Here is a 19947-nt window from a genome sequence, read left to right on the forward strand (position 1 = left end):
ATCACCTTTCTAAATTCCATATACATGTGTCAGTATGCTGTAATGTTCTTTATCTTTCTGGCTTACTTCACTCTGTATAATGGGCTCCAGCTTCATCCATCTCATTAGGACTGGTTCAAATGAATTCTTTTTAATGGCTGAGTAATATTCCATGGTGTATATGTACCACAGCTTCCTTATCCATTCATCTGCTGATGGGCATCTAGGTTGCTTCCATGTCCTGGCTATTATAAACAGTGCTGCGATGAACATTGGGGTGCACGTGTCTCTTTCAGATCTGGTTTCCTCAGTGTGTATGCCCAGAAGTGGGATTGCTGGGTCATATGGCAGTTCTATTTCCAGTTTTAATCATTGAACTTGGACTGGTCATCTATTTCACATATGGTAATATACATGTTTCAATGCTATTCTCTCAAATCATCCCACCCTCGCCTTCTCCCACAGAGTCCAAAAGTCTATTCTTTACATCTGTGTCTCTTTTGCTGTCTTACATATGATTTTTGTCTTCTGTATGAATGTTAGTTCAAAGTTTGCTTCCAGGTAACTGGAATTACTTGAAGACTCTGCCTGTGTTCCCTAAGGCCTTCTCTTCCCAAGCTTCTAGATGCTTTCTCCAATTCATTTGGTATGTTGGTCTCCCTTAAGGTGCAAGTTCAGGGGTGGTCTTACCAAAGTAGCATTCAGTGGCCTATTGCATGTTTTGCTGTCATTTTTATGTGACATTATGAATGATCTATGAAGTCTCAGGAATATGGGTTAAAGTCATAAACTGGAACAATTACACTCACACAAATAAGAGTAGGACTAAGAAACTGACTTTGTTTCCCAAACTTACCATTGGGTTTTGAGCCTCCATATCTCTCCATTAATGGACAGGATTGCCTCCACCAATTTAGGAAGTTCCTTTAAATGTTTCCAGTAGGGAAGCAAGTTCCCACAGCAATTATTTATAGAAAATCATTACCCTTAGAATCAATCAGCTTTTCCATGTTGATATCTTAATATCAGATAGAATATTGCCTTGATCTTGTTCCTCTCTGAAGCAAGACAATCTTTATATAATGTATCTGTCCTCAGCCTTTTCTTTTCTGAAAACAAAATAACATACTTTTTATCCATTTGTTTAAAGGTCTGTTTTCCATTCTGCTTATCACATTATTGTATTTTATAAGCTGTTTCAATTTTCTACAACACAATGCCTTCTCTGCTGTAGATACTTAATAGGTATTTGTTGAATGAAAATGAAACTACAGACCTCAAAGTTGAAATTAGTATTCTAGTTAATATTTAACCAAAACAAGTTTCATCTTTCAGAGAAGTGAAATATTTTGCTTTAGTATTAATTGACTTGCAAGTTTTTTTTTCATAAAACACTCATTCTTGCCATCTGAGGAAAGAAAACATTCTATCAGTGAATCCAGAACAATATAAATTAATCCAAGATGGTACACTACCAAAATTATTCAATTATTATGTCATCAATGAACATCCAGGAGAAGACAATACTGCTAATGGTGCTGTTTACAAGGCTTTGAGCCAGTCATCCCATTATGAATTTTAGGTTGCCAAGAGTTTCATGGTAGTACAATGGTAAATGATGACAGTTCCCTTTGGTAGTCAACACAACTGTCAATCAAATCTGCATTAAGACTTGTCATTTTACAAGTACTCATTGGTCTGCATGCAATCGTGGCTTCAACCAGCAACCAGTCATAAATTCTAGTCTTGGTGAATCAACCTGGAACTCTGGTGAAACGTTAAGCGGATTTGTAAGTTTACATCAGACAATCAGTTGTCCAATTGAAAAAAAAGGAAAAGAAGGAAAGAAGGTGTGAGGGAAAGAATTAAGAATGAAAACCAAATAAGAATCAGATTCATAAAATAGATATATAGTAATGTTGCAGGAAGGGGGACCTAGAAGAGGGCCTGAGAGTGGGCTCTTGTTTAACACTTGGAAATGAATTGTCCGAGGAGACACACATGCTGACAAAGCAAGAGATTTTATTGGGAACGGGTGCCCAGGCCATTAGCAATAGAGTAAGGGAAACCAGGAGAACTTCTCTGCCATTATGGTGATGGGGTTAGTTTCTGGGTTGTCTCTGGGCAATTGTTCTGACTCAGGGTTCTTCCTGATGGCACACAGATTGCTCAATCAAGATGAATTCCAGCGAGAAGTATCCTGAGAGGCTGGTGGGACATTTGGACTGAAATCTCTCTCCTTTTGACCTTTCCTGAATTCTTCCAGTTGGTGGTAACTTGTTAGTTCAATGTCCCTTACCAGGACCTTCTGTTGTAAGATAACTCGTGCAAGTGGTTACTATGGTACCTGGCCATGGTGGATGATCTCAGTCAGTGGTTCCCCGAACAGTAATAACATATCCATTCATTAATTTATTTAACAAATATGTGCTGAGAAACTTCTAAGCACTGTTCAGATGCCAGACTTCTTATGTGTGTGTGCTCACTTGTGTCCTACTCTTTGCAACCCCCCTGGACTGTAGCCCACCAGGCCCCTCTGTCCATGGGATTCTCTAGGCAAAAATACTGGAGAGGGTTGCCATTCCCTCCTCCCAGCATCTTCCCATTCAAACCCAGGTCTCACACACTGCAGGCAGATATTCTTTACCTTCTGAGCCACCAGGGAAGAACATTAAAATAGGGTAGCACAATGCAGATGGCTTTCCAGTAAAAGCTTTCTCTGAAGAAGCAATAAGAAGAGATCTGAATAACAGGAAAGGACCAGCCATGAAAAGGTTGGGCAAGAGCACCTGGGCAGAAAGAATCAGGAGAATTCACATTATAGAGGATAACAAGGCTTGGAGTTGAGATTTTATTTTCAGGTTGCATATTTGAGGTCATTTAGAGAATGAAACAAATAATCTGACTTATATTTAAAACAATCGTTCTGGTTGATCAAGAGAGAAAGGATTTGGGGGCCAAAAATAAAGGTGGGGAACCAATTAAGGGGTTAGTCATCACTAGCCTTAAAAACAGCATTCTAATTCAAATAAATGCCTTGGGAAATGATGGTGACTTTGACCAAAATGGTAGTAAGGAGATGGAGAGAAGTGGGCAGAATTCAGGAACTATTTTGGAGGTTGTGTCCACAAAACTTTCGGATGAGAGAAACAGAAATTAAGAATGATTCCTAGACTTTGCTCTTGAGCAACTAGGGTAGGGTAGGGCAATTTATTGAGATTGAAAGGACTAGAAAAACAAGAAGCGGAGTCACCTGGATGCAAGCTGAGAGTCAAGGATTCTTCCTCAGACATAAAAAATCAAAAGTGCATTTGTCGAGGAAAGAGACTATTGATATGTAGTGTTAGTGTTAGTCACTCAGTTGTGTCTGACTCTTTATGACCCCATGGACTGTAGCCTACCTTGCTCCTCTGTCCATGGAATTCTCCAGGCAAGAATACTGGAGTGGGTTGCCATTTCCTCCTCCAAGAGATCTTCCCGACCCATGGCTTGAACCTGGATCTCCTACATTGCAAATTCTTTACCATCTGAATCACCAGGGAAGTCCATTGATATATGAGTCTGGAGGTCAGGGGAGAATTCTAGGCTGGAAATATGAATTTGGGAGTGACTGAATAATTAGATACTAATTAAAAATAGAGAAAAAGAGCTCTGGTCTAGGCAAGAAGAACTACTCCAGCATTTAGTGATTGAGTAGAGGAAGGGGAGACAGCAAGAGAAACCTGGAAGGAACAGGCAATAAAGTCAGAGAAAGGCAAAAAACTGTATGTACACCAACCTGGTAAGAGGTCTGCTTTATCCTGACTACAAACCTGTTCAGACGGGTTCAAGATAAGCACTCAGATAACCTTAGCTGTGGAAGAGATTTGGGAACAATTCAGTGTTACGTCCTCCCTTGGGCAAGCTGAAATCTAGAGAAATCTGACCCACATTACACACTGTTGAGCCTGGATCTAGAAATAGTGCTTTTTAATCCATCTGTTGCTTATGTCTTCCTGGATTGGGGGTGGATTATTTCTAAAACTTCATGTTTCTATGAACACATTTAACAGAGCAGGGAAGAGCCTCACATCCATTCCTGTGGCTTTCTGTTCCTGTTTGGGAATTTGAACATTGTGAAATTGGCTTGATTTCCTTAGTCTCAGTCATGAAAGTTTTTATATAGATTAGAAATCTTTAAAACATAATTTGACTATGGACACAGATATTGGGAATTGGAAGGGATATTTGAATCTTCACTTTTCTCCTATCTTTCTCTCTCTCTCTCACACACACACATCAAATTTCAGTAGATGCAAATAATTATATCCATTCTGATGAAATGTAATTTCAGACTTTATAAAAACCCAGCCATTGCAAGGTACTGACCTTCTGGGTCTCATTCTCAGTTGAGAAAATGTGTTTAATTCTTGTGCTGAAGTCACTGAGTTTACAATTTTGGAAATAGTTACTTAGATATATGCAGTTCTTATTTTTGGTAATAAATGAGTGAAGTGCTGTGAGTCACAGACAACTGATGTCTAAAGTACCCCTCCCGGGCCACCCATTCCTTTCTGTGAATCCTCTTCCAGAAAGTGACTAACTTGTTATCCCCCACCAAAACAAATAAGCAGAAACGAGTTCAACAAGAGGATGAATATATCTGTGTCAATGTAGCACAGAGAGAGGACAGGAAAATGGACGAATGAATGGATTGAAGGGAAGAAGGAAATGAGAAAGGAAAGAAAGTATGCATATTATTTATATATATACATAGAGACAGATATTTTTATTTCGGTTTCCCTGGTGGCTCAGAAGGAAAAGAATCTGCCGGCAATAAAGGAGACCTGGGTTCAATCTCCAACTCAGGACGATGCCCTGGAGAAGGAAATGACAACCCACTCCAGTTTTCTTGCCTGGGAAATCCCCTGGACAGAGAAGCCTGCTGGACTACAGTTCATGGGGTCACAAAGAGTCGGACACAACTGAGCAACTAACACTTTAGGTAGTTATTCTATTAACTTGGGGTAATCGTATGACTATGGTGGCTGGCACAAAATTTACCAAGTAGAACATATATATATACACCACCAGTCAATTAGAAGCTAATAAAATAACTAGGGTACTCTACTTTTAAAAAATTAATTTATTCTATCAACCAATCTGTACTTAACATTTATTGTATCCTACACACTAATCTAAGTGCTGGTGATACAGAAATGAACAAAGTTGACAAAAATGTCTACCCTCATTCTCATGGAGAGAAAGAAATGATCAAATAAGCATAAGGATGTCAAGTGGTGATGAGTTTTATGGAGAAAAATGAAGCAGGAAATGAGAAAGGAAAGGAAAGGAAAGTTCTGGGCAGCTGCAGGAATGGAGATAGAGTAAGCTTTACAGGGAAGATGCTATTTCAGACAGATTCTGAGGGAGCTTCGGGAGGAAGCCGGGCAGGTAACTGGCAGCAATGTAGGGAGGAAGGAAGGAGGGTGGTTCAGGCTGGGGGCATACATGTACACCCATGGCTGATTCATGTTGGTGTAATGAAAAATCCATCACAATATTGTAAAGTAACTATCCTCCAATTAAAATAAATTTATTTTTTAAAAAAGAAAAAGAATACTATGTAAGTGGAATTATACAATATGTAACTTATCAGGAATTTTTTGTTCACTTGGCATGATTTTCTGGCATAAGATTCATCCAAACTGTTGCATGTATCAATTGTCGTGTCTTTTTTAGTGCTGTGTAGCAGTCTGTAATGTGGCTATACCATAGCTTACTTAATCACTTATCCAGTGAAAGCCATCTGGATTGTTTCTAGTTTGGGATTATTACAAATAAAGCTGTTATGAACATTTGTGTAAAAAAAAAACCAGCAATGTGCCTGGCAAGTTCAAGGGAAAGTTAGGAAGGCAGTATGGCTGAGATGGAACGAACGAGAAGGAAGAAGGGCAGCAAGGGAGCAAATCATGCAAGGTTTTTGTCTCATATTTTTTCTCTGGCTGCTCTGGGTCTTAGTTGCTGCATGCAGACTTCCTCTAGTTGCAAAGAGCAGGGGGCTACTCTTTGCTGTGGTGCATAGGTTTCTTATTGTCACCTGGGAAGCCGAGAAAATGGGCAGTAGCTAATGATAAAAGGATCCAGTTGTATTTGTTTAGCTGGTTTTTATTTTATTTTTCCTTCCCTTTAAGTGGGTGAAAACACCTTGTCTTTGAGCTAATCAGAATGGCTCAACAGAGCAGGGGAAATGATGATGCAGGATAGTTAGAGGTGAGATTTGTTGGGGTGATGTCTTTAATTGGGCCAAAGGATTTGGGACCCAGGGTGCCGTTGTGGGGGGGGGTGGCCTTAGGCTGGGTGGATCTGTAGTAAGGCAACAAATCACAGTGTGTTATGAAGGGCATTATGGCGGCGGGGGTGTGAGTAAATGGAACTGATAGAGGAAGTTTGTAACAGTTTTCATCTGTTTGACCTCTCATAAACACATGCAATTTCCTTTGGTTTGCAGAGGAAACCCCCTTTCATTGATTAGGCTGCCATGCATGTCACTGTTCCATGGCTCCATTCCTGGGCACAAGACAAATCGATACCTGTCCTCAACATATGTCTCCCCCATTTCTCATCACGGTGGTTTTCTGAGTAATGCTGAAGTTTGCCAGCTGTCCACAGCCCTGTCACACAATTTCAGCACTTCCTTAGAAGCATTTGTCCTGCCCACTGTAAAGTGACTTGCATGTTTTGCTTGTTTCTCTTCAATATATTACAAGAATCTGGATGCTGGACTGATGGGACAGCTATTGTGATGTCTGGCACAGATTTAAATACACAAGCAAGTTCCTGCTCTGGAAAAGTTGTCTTCTGGACAAAGGCAGTTTCCAGAAGTTTCATCATCTGGAAGTTTCATCACCCCAGTTATATGGAAGTTAATGGAAAATGTTCATGTGTTTAGGAAGGAAGCGTGTACAGAAGGGAGACCCTTAACTCAGAGCACTTGCCTTCACAGTCAGATTGTGTCATCTTAGAAAGGTGACTCCGGCCCTTTGACTTTCAGCTGCCTTTTCTACAAAATGAGGGTCTGGACTAAATGATCTTTAATGTTCCTTTCAGCTTTAGGATTTATTCATAACTGAGTTCAGAGTAAAGGCAATGAGGTAAATGACACAGTAAAAGTAGTGACTTTTTTTCTGGGAATTGTGCAATACGCAAGTCCTAACTTAAAAAAAAAAAAAAAAAAAAAAGCCAAGCAAAAAGACATATTCCTGGAACTAACAAAGGAGGAAGTAAGATCTTTTGTTTTAAACTAAGTGAAGTTCAAAGAGAGATTTCTCTGAAAAATGCTATAAATCTTTAGAAGTGACTTGAGCTGTAGTACCATAAACTTACCCAATGATTCCTAGAAAAGGATTTTACTCTTGCCATCATTAAGCCATCAAGAATTTATTTAAAATGTAATGAAAACAACAGGGCTTCCCTGGTGGCTCAGTGGTGATGAATCCACCTGCCAATGCAGGAGACAGAGGTTCAGTCCCTAGGTCAGAAAGATCCCCTGGAGAAGGAGATGACATCCCACTCCAGGATTCTTGCCTGGGAAATCCCATGGACAGAGAAGCCTGGTGGGCTACAGTCCATGGGGTTGCAAAAGAGTCTTTCAGGACTTAGCAAATGAACAACAACAACAATGGAAATGACAGGGATTCCTGAGAAAATTCTATGTTCTGTACATAAAATGGGCCTAATGTAATTTAGTGCTAAACATTTGCCTGAATTATTACATATTCCCCAGTGTTACTATAAAAGTTCTAATTACTTATGAAGTTTATGTAGGAAAAGAAATCTCCTGAAGTCAATAAAGGAATAGGCCTGGGAAATGTCAGATCTAACAAAAGTGTCTTGTTTAATAAGCATTCTCCTCTTTTTAATTTCATGGCATATCAATCTTAACTCACCCTTAGGGTTTTTGGGGTTTTTTTTTTTTTTCCTTTCAAAGAGTGCTCTCTTCTGCAGATGTTGTTTTTAACCAAGTTGAATGTAATTTATGCAGCTTACACCGCTTAAGTCACAGATGTTTTCTTTGGCCAGGTTCTATGGTTTACACTGCTTAAGGTAGAAGACTTGAGTTGAGGAAAATAAAAATAGATTCCAAAGACTTACTATACTATAAATGTTAAAGACCAACTTTTGTGTCAAGAGGACGGTAGCAATTTACTGTCAGTCAGGCTGAGGACTGAAAATAGATTTTGCCGTGTCAGTCATTTTTTACAATGTTTTTCTATTGAATTCTCCAAATCTTCAATGTCACACATTTGTAAACCGACTCACCAATTTTAAAGGTGTAAAACACAAACGGAAGAAAACCAGTTGACTTTCATGGATAGCATCTTAGCCTCATTAACATAATTCAATCGGCAGCTAAATGAATGGGTCACATTAAAATAAGAAACAATATAATAACTGTCAGAGAAAGATGGATTTTAGGCAATAAATATCTTCCATTCTGTTCCAAGGCTGAATATTACACCTGACTCCCTTTGGAATTCCCAAGGAAAGAAAGAGATTTGTACTGGAGCAGAGAATGAGAATCAAATACTTGCTCATACTTCACTGGAGGTCTCCATCACTCCCCAGAGATCCAGTGTCGTGAATCTCTCATAATCCATCCTACATTAAATGGTAGGGAGAGCATCATGGCTCTCCATTCAGCCCATGTTCTGTGCCTGGTACTTGATTTCCTATAAAATTAGGTTGGATTCCCAACTCAAGCAGGAGTGGCACTGAAGGGGAGAGATGAGAAGGAAAGAGAGGGCCAAGCAGTCAGGTAAAACACTTGCAGTGTTGAGAGTATTTAAAAACAAACAACTGAATTCTGTCCCACGGGAAGAGCCTGGCTCCTGGAAACAAGTGCTTGAAAAAGCACCCAACCCAAATGTGTTTTTCTTTTCACAAACCTGTGATCCAGAAATAAAAATTTCCATTCCAAAAAAAATAAAAACAAACAACCCTGTGGGCCTTCCCTGCCTGTCCAGTGGTTAAGACTCTGTGCTCCCAATGCAGAGCGTGCAGGTTCGATCCCTGGTTGGGGAACTAAGATCCCACATGCCACAGAGAGTGGCCAAAAATTAAAAACAAACAGCTGTGTATCTGCATCCCATTTTGTAAAAATAGCATGTCTGTCTCCTTTCCCCATGGCCATAGGTTTGCAAATCAAATATCATGGATTCTGAAATTATTTTAAACCAAAGGACATCAGACTTGGAGAAGAGGAATTTTGAAAAAAAATTTAAAATATCATTTAGATAGAAAATGATAGCCAGAAGATGTTCCATAACTATTATGTCCATGACTTTGTTATATACAGTGTCTTATATACATTAAATTAAAGCTCATTTACTCTTCATAACATTAACAAAATCTTCATATCTCTCCCCTTTGTGAACTAGACTGAATTTGATATTTTGAGCAGTAAGATACTGTATTAGTTTGCTAATACAAAATATTAGCAAATTTTGGGGCTGCCAAAACAAAATACCACAGACTGTGTGGCTTAAACAACAGAAATATATTTTCTCAAAGTTTTAGAGGCTAAAAGTCCAAACCCTAGTGAACTGTGCATGCAGAGCATCTAGGTTGTCCCCTCTATAGTTGCAGGAAAACCAGCTCAGGGCTCCCGCTGACTCTACATTATGGTGAATTGTATAATTATTTCATTATGTATCACAATGTAATAATAATAGAGAGGCTTCCCTGGTGGCTCAATGGTAAAGAATTTGCCTGCCAATGCAGTAGACATGTTTTCAATCCTTGTGTCGAGAAGATCCCCTGGAGGAGGAAATGGCAACCCAATCCAGTATTCTCGCCTGGGAAATCCCACGGACAGAGGAGCCTAGAGAGCTACAGTCCATGGGGTTGCAAGACTTGGACACAACTTAGGGACTAAACCACCAACAATAATAACAGAAATAAAGTGCACAATAAATGCAATGTACTTGAACCACCCCGAAACCATCTCCCACCCCACCCTTGCCCCAGATCAGGGAAAAGTTGTCTTCCACGAAACCGGTCACTAGTGCCAAAAAAGTTTAAGACCACTGTTCTCAGCCATCCTAGGCTGACCTTGCCTTCTCATGAGAAGAGACCCAGCAGCAGGGGGACCCTCTGACCAGTTTCTGCCAAGAATTTCCAAACTTCTCTACCAAACAGGAAGGAATGTTCTAACCCAGCATTATCCAGTTCAAAGATGGTGAGAGCCAGTTATGTAATTTTAAATTTCTAGGAGCCACACTACAAAACAGTAAAAAGAAATAGCTGAAGTTGAGTTTAATATACTTTATTTAACCAGTAAATCCAAAATAGTTTCATTCCAGTGTGTAGTCAGTATAAAGAACTATTAATGAGATATTGTTGTTCTTTCTTCATACTGAAATAAAGTCTTTGAAGTCCAGTCTGTATTTTACTCTTATATCATCTCTCAATTTAGACTAGCCAGATTTCAAGCATTCAGTAGCCACATGTGGCTAACAGTTACTGTGTAGCACAATACAGTCCTAATATTTTAATACATCCCCTGGGGCAAATGAGGCTTCCCTTGTGGCTCAGCTGGTTAAGAATTCACCTGCAATGCAGGAGCCTTGGGTTCAATCCCTGGGTTTGGAAGATCCCCTGGAGAAGGGAATGGCTACCTGGAGAAAGGAATGGCTACCCACTCCAGTATTCAGGCCTGAAGAATTCCGTGGACTGTATAGTCATGGGGTCCCAAAGAGTCAGACACAACTGAGTGACTTTCACTTTCACTGGAGCAGATATTGTCCTGAGTAGTGAAATTTAATTAGTAGTCACTCCTAATCCAATTATACTTATGAAATACCTCAACTTATGAAATATTGTGATGACTTTCTTTATTTTCTTCAGAATAGCAGGGTGGAATTTCTCCCCAATCTATCTAGGAAAATATCCCTACCACAGAGATCGTAAGTCTTTTCAAACAGGTGACTTGTGAATATTTCTCATTAACCTACAGAACTGAAATGCATGCTGTCTTTCAGAAAAAGATGCAGAAATAATGGGTACAGTGATTTTGGAATAATCTATTGCCTCATATACCACCTGAGGAAAAAAGAAATTGTTACTTGGCTGTTAGAGGTTCCAGATCCTTTGGATATTTTCCTAAGGATCCACTCATTACCTGCATCCACGTTCTCAGCCAGACCAGAGGAAATGTGTATTCCAGTATCTCTTATTTCTTTGGTCACTGAAAATACTTCTAATTCACAACAGTCTTTCACTCTGCCACCGAGAGCTGATGACTTTTTACAAATACAATCACCTTACAAAAGCAGAGAATGTTAAAATTCAATGCCGACATGTCTGATCTTACTTGATGCTTGAATCCTAACACCTCTGGTTAATGAATCTTGACTTAGGTTTTAAATCTGTCAATAGGTAAGATTTATTGCATCCCTACACGTGGCTAGTTCAAAACGAAGACAAAATAATTCATTACACAAGACTGCAATTCTTAAAGGACAGAGTAGAATCAGGACTTCACTCACACAGATCACACAGGAAAGAGTTCAGGGTTAGAGAAGGTCAGAGAAGGGACAGAGCCTCAAGAGACAGTCATCAGATAAGGCTTGAAGGAGAAGGTAAGACTTTTTCTTTAAGATGATCAGAAGAGCAGAAAGAACACACTGAGGGTTGAGAAATACATGAGTTGAGAGAGGGTAATGCCTGTGTAATGGTCAGCAAGAAGACCGGCTTTACGAGGACAGTATGTCTGTGTGGGAAAGATGGTGGTGATGGGTAGCAGGTGGCCAAAGTATGTAGGATCTTTAACTTAGCATACAGTAAGCTCCCTACATACAATGAGTTCCATTCCAAGAGCACGTTTGTAAATTCAACAAAGTTAGCCTAGGTACCCAACTAACACATTCAGCTATACAGTACTGTACTGTAATAGGTTGATAATACAGGCAGGAAGAGTTACTGGCTGGAGAAGGAGAGGAGGTGGGAGATGGGAGATGGTGGAGCTGAAGAATCGTCAGCAATAGGAGACAGAGGGCAAGTTGAGATTTCACTCACACCTGTTTTTGATGGCCCAGGTTCTGGTTCCTTGCTGGATTCAATTCTATCTATAAAGATACTATGCCACTGTACTCTATACAGTACTCTACACTTGGTACGCAAAAGCACTTGTAGAGGATCACACATGTGACGATGTATTGCCAGACATACGCGCTAACAACATAATTGAACATGTGAACGCATTCGCATCTTTGAAAGTTTGCAGCCTGAAGATTAATATGTAGGGGACTGACTGTATTTGGATTTCACACATTTGAAATTGATCAGAGTAAATCATTGTACAGATAGACTCTAACCAGAGTGAAGTGGTGTTTTTAAACAATTTAAACCATCATTGACGAAACAAAGGATCAAGTAAGAGGTAGGGAAAAGGAGTAGAGGGCTGTTGTAATGATTGCCAAGTGTGATGGCAAAAGCCTGGGTGTGCAATACAATAAAAGAAGTAAACAAAAGGAAGAGATGAAAGGAAGTATTAAAAAGTAGTGCAAAAAAGGAAGAGGAAAGCCTCAAAACTGTCAGCTTAGACAAAGGAAATGATGTTGTTGATGAGAGTAGCAGGGAGAGGTGGAAAGCAGAATTGATTTGTGGATAGGCAAGGACTCCATGTTCCATTTTACCCTTATGGAATTTGGGGTTAATAGTGAGACACTTGAGTAAACACAGATGGGAAATCAATCCGATTTGGAGATTAGGATCTGGACAATGTTCATATCAGATGATACAGGGGAAGCCCAAGAATATTGGAGTGGGTGGCCTATCCCTTCTCCAGGGGATCTTCCTGACCCAGAAATCAAACTGGGATCTCCTGCCTTGCAGGTAGATTCTTTACCAACTGAGCTATTAGGGAAGCCCAAAATACAACTCCTTCTTCCCCGGGTGGGACTCAAACCCACAGTCCCTGGCTTAAGGGGCCAATGCCTTATCCATTAGGCCACAGGAGCTGATTCATATCAGATAGCCGAACTGAATTTATCAACCCAATAGGAAAAAATATAGAGATATTTGAGGTGTTCTAATCACTGTCTAAGAAACTCACTCTGAGGAGCAATTCTGTAGTGAGCATCTTTTAAAGAGACACAACCCAGGCTTGACCTAACAAATCACCCGTTTCTGCCTCAGACAACCTCACACTTGCTTCCAACCTTTCAGGTTCTACAGAAGTCAGAATCATTGGAGGATTTGGTCTCTGACTCATAATCCAAATAGCAGTGACAATTATGAAGGACATAAGAAGTGGAAGTAAACCTCTGTGTTTCATCAATATTCTTCATCAGAGGGGAAGTGAGACAGTACAATGTTTAGAGGAGTAAATGATTTATGGCGAACGAGAAAGGGGTCCTGACATCTATTGTGAATTATGCTTGCCCAAGACCAACTCATCACTTTATTCCTTCAACTCTTCTGCCCAGCCTTGTTAGGTTGCCTCTGGAAAGGAAAAATTATTCTTTTACAGTTGGACACAAACTTACTCTACTGCAGTAGGTCACATCAAGAAGGATTCTGACAAACTTCTTGGTTCTGGGCATGATGATGATATTCCAGAAAGAAGGTCCAGACCTTCCTCCACAAAGATATATCATTTCTCAGAGTAAAATGCCCTCTAGGGCTTTTTCAAGCCCCACTAAATGCCAGGAGCCTTAGAACAGACTTGGGAGGGTGGGACAGAGAATGAAAAGAAATTCAAGTGACAGGTAAACAGTGCAGATATTTGCCTGTCATGCCTGTCATGCTAATGGGCAGAGTATGCCCACTACGTGAACCTGACAGCTAGACATTTCCAAACAAGCAGGTAAGAGGGACCGTGGCTTGAGAACTTGGATTCAGGCATAGCATTCTATGTATTGGAGGAACTTGAGAGAAAGGCAATGCTCAGAGATGGCATAGGCAGAGGACCAGGAGAGGTTCAGCAGTGGGGGAACAAGACAGCAGACCAACACCCAGAACTGGGGAACAGATGGGCATCTGGTATCAAGCCAGCAAGCCCAATGACTCAATTACTGGAAAAGTATATGAGAGGGCACAAACAGAATGGTTTGCTTAACTAGTGGATTACTTTATTGATCAGGATTAAATGTCTAGGGAATTCCATGATGGTTCAGTGGTTGAGAGTCTGCCTGCCAGTGCAGGGGACACAGATTCAATCCCTGGTCTGGGAGGATTCCACATGCCATGAGGCAACGAGGCCCACGTACCAAACTACTGAAGGCCAAGCACTCTCCATGCGCCACACCGAAGACCCAGCACAGCCTAAATAAATAAAGGAAATTATTTTTATAAAAAGATTAAATGTCTATAGAGAACAGACTTACGGACACAGCGGGAACCAGAAGTGATGAAGTGAAAGTCGCTCAGTCATGTCCAACTCTTGGACTATATACAGTCCAAGGAATTCTCCAGGCCAGAGTACTGGAGTGGGTAGCCTTTCCCTTCTCCAGGGGATCTTTCTGACCCAGAAACAGAACTGGGGTCCCCTGTATTGCAGGAGGATTCTTTACCAACTGAGATATCAGGGGAAAACTGAGAGAATAGCACTGAAATATACACATAACCATATGTAAAACAGACAGCTAATGGGAAGTTGCTGCTTAATAGAGGCAGCTCAGCCCTGTGCTCTGTGATAACCCAGAGGGATGGGATGGGGTGGGAGGTGGGAAGGAGGTTCAGGAGGGAGGAAACATATGTATACCTATGGCCAATTCATGCTGATGTATGGCAGAAACCAACACAACATTTTAAAGCAATTATCCTCCAATTAAAAATAAATACATTTTAAAAAGATTGCCTAAATGAATAAGATAAAAAAAAATCAGTCCTCTAAAATTTTATCAATAATCAACTCCTCTTCCATCAATCTTTTTCTTTAAAAAATTGTGTTATCTCTTTAGCTTTACCCCTCTTAATTTTGTCTAAATTTTCAAGAAGCCATTCCTGTGACTAAATGATTCCAAATAATCCCTCGAGAAAGGAAAGCGGGTTTTTGGCCTTGACACCAAACTGGATGTCTCCATTAGAAGGGAGCACATCACTTTCATTTTTCCATCTTTTCAGTACCAACTTGTCACCCAGAAAGTTCTGTACCTATGGGCAGTGATAATTCCATTGTAGTTGCAGCAAAGACTATTAATAGATCATGGCTATAATAAAGCTGAAGTAAAAAACAGAAGTGTCCCAAAAAGAGAAGTATAAAATGAAAGAGGATAAAAAGGCAAAAAAACTTCTGCCTTCCGAGTTAGACGACAGTCTTGGTGAAAGGACATATTTCACAAAGCAATAAAAAATCTGTAGGGTGCTTTTAACTACCTGTGTTTGGATTTTCTTCCCCCTACTTTATCCTTCTGATTAATGAAGGAAGGATACATTAGATGAAATTAATGTTTTAAAACTTATCTTTGCTCAGAACCAGCTCCTCCAAAGTCCCTCTTTGCAGTGAATAAAACCCAGACCTCGGTGACTTTGCTGTGGGTGGAAGAGGGAGTAGCTGATTTCTTCGAAGTCTTCTGCCAGCAAGTTGGCTCCAGTCAGGAAGCAAAACTCCAGGTACTGTATGTTCGGATTTTCCTTTTCTGAGTTAATTTTGATTAAGGCTCATTATGTGAGCAAAGTGAAAATCTTTTTTTGAATGGTATAAAAGGAGAACTCTGCATGTGTGGTTTTGTGTTCCAGTGATAGAAATTGAAAATTATTCTTAGAATGGGCCCCAAATATGTTATAATTAACTTGCCAAATCACAGAGTTTATTTTCACCTTTGTATCAGTCTCCTGTCTCCAGTTTTTAGCCACTCCAGGTCATGCTGGAGAGTTAAATTGAGGTGGTTGTCTGTTGGCCATTAAATTGATGTAAGGTATAAAAACACACTGCTGTATAAAATATAATTTAACAAATATGAACTAATTGGCATTTATGTGGCAGACATTGTATGGGACACAAATGTTAGAATCAATATTGTTGTTGTTTAGTCACTAAGTTGTATCTGACTCTTTTACGACCCCACTTTAGCCCACCAGTCTCCTCTGTCCATGGGATTTCCCAGGCAAGAATAGTGGAGGGGGTTGCCAAGCCCTCCTCCAAGGGATCTTCCCAACCCAGGGATAAAACACAGGTCTCCTGCATTGGCAGGCAGGTCCATTACCACTGAGCCACCAGGGAAGCCCTGGTATAATCAAGGTGCTTTGCTGCGCTTAGTCGCTCAGGCATGTCCGACTCTTTGACCTCATGGACTGTAGGCCTCAGGCTCCTCTGTCCATGGGGATTCTCCAGGCAAGAAGACTGGAGTGGGTTGTCATGCCCTCCTCCGGGGGATCTTCCTGACCCAGGGATTGAACCCAGGTCTCCCGCATTACAGGTAGATTCTTTACCATCTGACCACCAGGAAAGCCCAAGAACACTGGAGTGGGTAACCTATTCCTTCTCCAAAGGAACTTCCCAGCCTAGGAATTGAATCGAGGTCTCCGCACTGCAGGCAATTTTTTACCAGCTGAGCTACCTGGGAAGCCTGGTATAATCAATACCTTCAATTATTTTTTCATTTAATTGTGGATATTACACTAGAGTAGAAATAATTAAAATGAAGTATAAGTGCCAGAAGTGAGACCCATATTACTAAGAGAATTTAAAGGATATCAGTAAGGAGGATGGCATCACCGACTCGATGAACATGAGTTTGAGTAAACTCTGGGGAGTTGGTGATGGACAGGGAGGCCTGGCGTGCTGCGGTTCACAGGGTCGCAAAGAGTCAGACACGACTGAGCAACTGAACTGAACTGAGGGAGGATAATTTTATTTGGGAAAATGAAGGCTGAGATAGGTGAGTGTTAAAGATTTAGAGTCACAAATACCAGATAAGATGAATACTGAGTTATCCACCAAGTTAAATTGAATGGAAGGAGACAGATGAGCCTTGGGGTAACAAAACCACAAGACAAAACTATATTACAGTCAGACATGGAAGAAAAAGGACAAATTTTTGAGGCATGTCACAAAATACAGTGCAAAGATGAATACTATGAACATAAATAATTGATGCTTTTTAAATAATGCAGCTCATGAGATTGAAAAGAAAAAAGGATTTCTAGCAGTATGAATCTTTTTATACTGAGTGTTAAAGATAATTTGCTTTGATTTCTCTCCCCTTTTGATAGTCTGGTCTACAAACGTTATCTCATTTTGATTTGTACTGAACAGCTGAATCCTTTGGATCCCAAGAATCCTTTTGGAAAAAAGCTGCTCTGCCAGTAGTGAATCTAATTCTCTGCAACTACAGTAATGTCTTCCTTTAAGAAAATGATGATCAGGCAGCTACTTTATACAACTGAGTCCTGTTAGCAAAAATCTTTTCCCGGAAGCATTCTTTTATAGGATAGTGAAAGAAGCAGGAGTGTGAAATCCTTGCTGAGGGCACTCATCTCTTTAGGTAGAGGTGTTTCTGATCCTTGTTTTGAAAAAGGATATTATGCTGGCTCATCTTTTCATATTGTACAGTTGTACTTGTCAGTGGATGGCCATTGGCTCACCAAATTAACAACTTTTACTCAAGAATAAGTTAACATTAAACATTTTGGAGGACACAGTGTCTTGATGCCTTTGGTGGATGCTATTTAAAAGCAGAGAATGTAGACAAAAGGGATAGTGCTCTTAATATATAAAAGTGAAAGTTATTCAGTTGTGTCCAACTCTTCCCCATGGACTATACAGTCTTTGGAATTCTCTAGGCCAGAACACTGGAGTGGGTAGGCTTTCATTTCTCCAGGGGATCTTCCCAACCCAGGGATCGAACCCAGGTCTCCCGCATTGCAGTCAGATTCTTTACCAGCTGAGCCACAAGGGAAGCCCAATTTTCAAAGATCTACTACAAATAAAAAAGATAAAGATCAGCAACCCAAAACAGCTATTTCATAGAAAATAAACATAGAAGGCTCTTAAACATATAAAAAGATGATCAAGCTCACTCATGGTGAAAGAAATGCAAAATAAAACTACAATGAGGGACAGTTTCCACTAATAAAATGGGAAAAGTTCAAAAAGTTTGCAAATTGTATACAACTTGTGTAAAAACAAATGTAGGGAAATGGGTATTGTCATGCACTGACGGTAGGTGGGACCCTTGGAAAATATCTATGGGAGATAATTTGTCTATACCTTTCAAAATTAAAAAGATATAACTTTTTGACCCAACGGTTCAACTCCTAAGAATATGAGTGTTGTATATGTATGACTATTCATACATATACATATACACACAAATATATTCACAGGTTTTGTGTATGAATGTATATATGTATATATTGTTGTTGTTTAGTCACTAAGTCACTCTTCTGCAACCCCATGGACTATAGCCCATCAGAGTCCTCTGTCCATGGGACTTTCAGGCAAGACTACTAGAGTGTGTTGCCATTTCCTTCTCTGGAGGATCTTCCAAATACAGGGATCTAACTCATGTCTCCTGCTTGGCAGGCGGATTCTTTACCACTGAGCCACCGGGGAAGCCCTTGTGTATATATATATACATATATATGTACATGCATATATAAAATAAGTGTGTGTACATATGCATATGTTCCCATTAATTGTGAAACTGTTGAATTGTTTATAACAACAAAAAATCAGATCACTTAAACATTTATTAGTAGAGGACTGGCTAAATAAAATATGTTCTTTCTATGGATTTCTATGGAGCCCTTAAAGTGAAATAGCTTTATCTGTACTGGTGTGGAAAGAGTGCCAAAATATACTGATAACCAAAATAGAAATAAGTGGAATGATGCATAAACTATGTTATCACTGTATTCTTATATGTTTATACATCCATAAAATACAGATGGAAAGAAGAAAAAAAAAATTACCTTACAACAGTGGCTGCTTCCATGGAAGGCAATTGGGTAAATGGGAAGTGCCAGAAGAAGGAAACATTTTTCATTGCTTCCTTTTTTGTTTTTTCAATTTTTCTACTCTGTCCACATGTTCCCTACTCAATTATGAAAAGTAATTTAAAAGCCAAACTAGATGAAGAAAACATAACATTTACCTTGTCTTCTGCACCTCCAGGAACCAATTTCTGTTTCCTCTCATGTCGTGACCATCTCCAGCCTCCTTCCTGCCACTGCCTACAACTGTAGTGTCACTAGCTTTAGCCATGACAGCCCCAGTGTCCCTACATTCATAGCAATCTCAACAACGGGTAAGTACAGGCACCAGTGAAATCTGGTATCTTTGGAAATTCTTCCTTTCCTGATTTGCCTTAATTTTTCCTTTTAAATATATATAATTCATCTTTTTTAAAAAGAAAACTCACATTTCCCTGAAAAGTTTCAAGCTCTGAGTTCAGGGAAACTTTAATTCCAATCCCAAACTGTGCTTACTGGTTATGTGATTTAGGGAACGATAATTACTATTCTGAAGCTTTGTTTTTTCATCTGTAAAGCTGGAGTGATAATATGTACCTGTTGACATGTTTTGAGGCTTAGAAATCAAGTACCTAAAGCTCTAGTACATGCTGTCTAAATGCTAGTTGTTTTCATCGTCAACTTCATCGTCCCCATCACCCTCTTCAGTGGTACCCACAGCACTGTAAGCAACTCAGGTGCATCTGTTGTAGTCCTGACCTTGCACTCTCACTGATTCAATAATGGTGAACCTAAATTACTGGGCCAAAGCCAAAAATTTCCAGTCAAGTGGAATGCATAATTGGGGAAATTAGAAATTAACGAAAGGTTCAGTAGAATGTTGTTTCCTTTTTCTTTTCCTGAGTTATATTATTTGTCCTACTCCTCTGCTTAAGTCTAATTCTGTCATCGTCAGACCCTCCCTGAAGCTGCCTGTAATAATGCTACTCTTACCATCACATTACACCTTTAATGGGTTCATTTTCATTTACGTATGTAAGCATTAATCATGTTTAGCCACTATATCCA

General features: G+C 39.8%; 1 protein-coding gene across 1 annotated transcript in view; it reads left to right on the top strand.

Moving 5' to 3' along the window:
- Positions 1–19947, top strand: part of PTPRO (protein tyrosine phosphatase receptor type O) — a 255206-nt gene that overhangs the window by 183111 nt on the left and 52148 nt on the right. Inside the window, exons 13-14 of the mRNA XM_061125072.1 lie at positions 15437–15570; positions 19076–19214. Of these exons, the coding sequence (XP_060981055.1) occupies positions 15437–15570; positions 19076–19214 (273 nt within the window). The remainder of the gene's footprint in view (positions 1–15436; positions 15571–19075; positions 19215–19947) is intronic.

The sequence above is a fragment of the Dama dama genome, chromosome 22 (genome assembly GCF_033118175.1).
Source record: "Dama dama isolate Ldn47 chromosome 22, ASM3311817v1, whole genome shotgun sequence".
Classification (NCBI taxonomy): domain Eukaryota; kingdom Metazoa; phylum Chordata; class Mammalia; order Artiodactyla; family Cervidae; genus Dama; species Dama dama.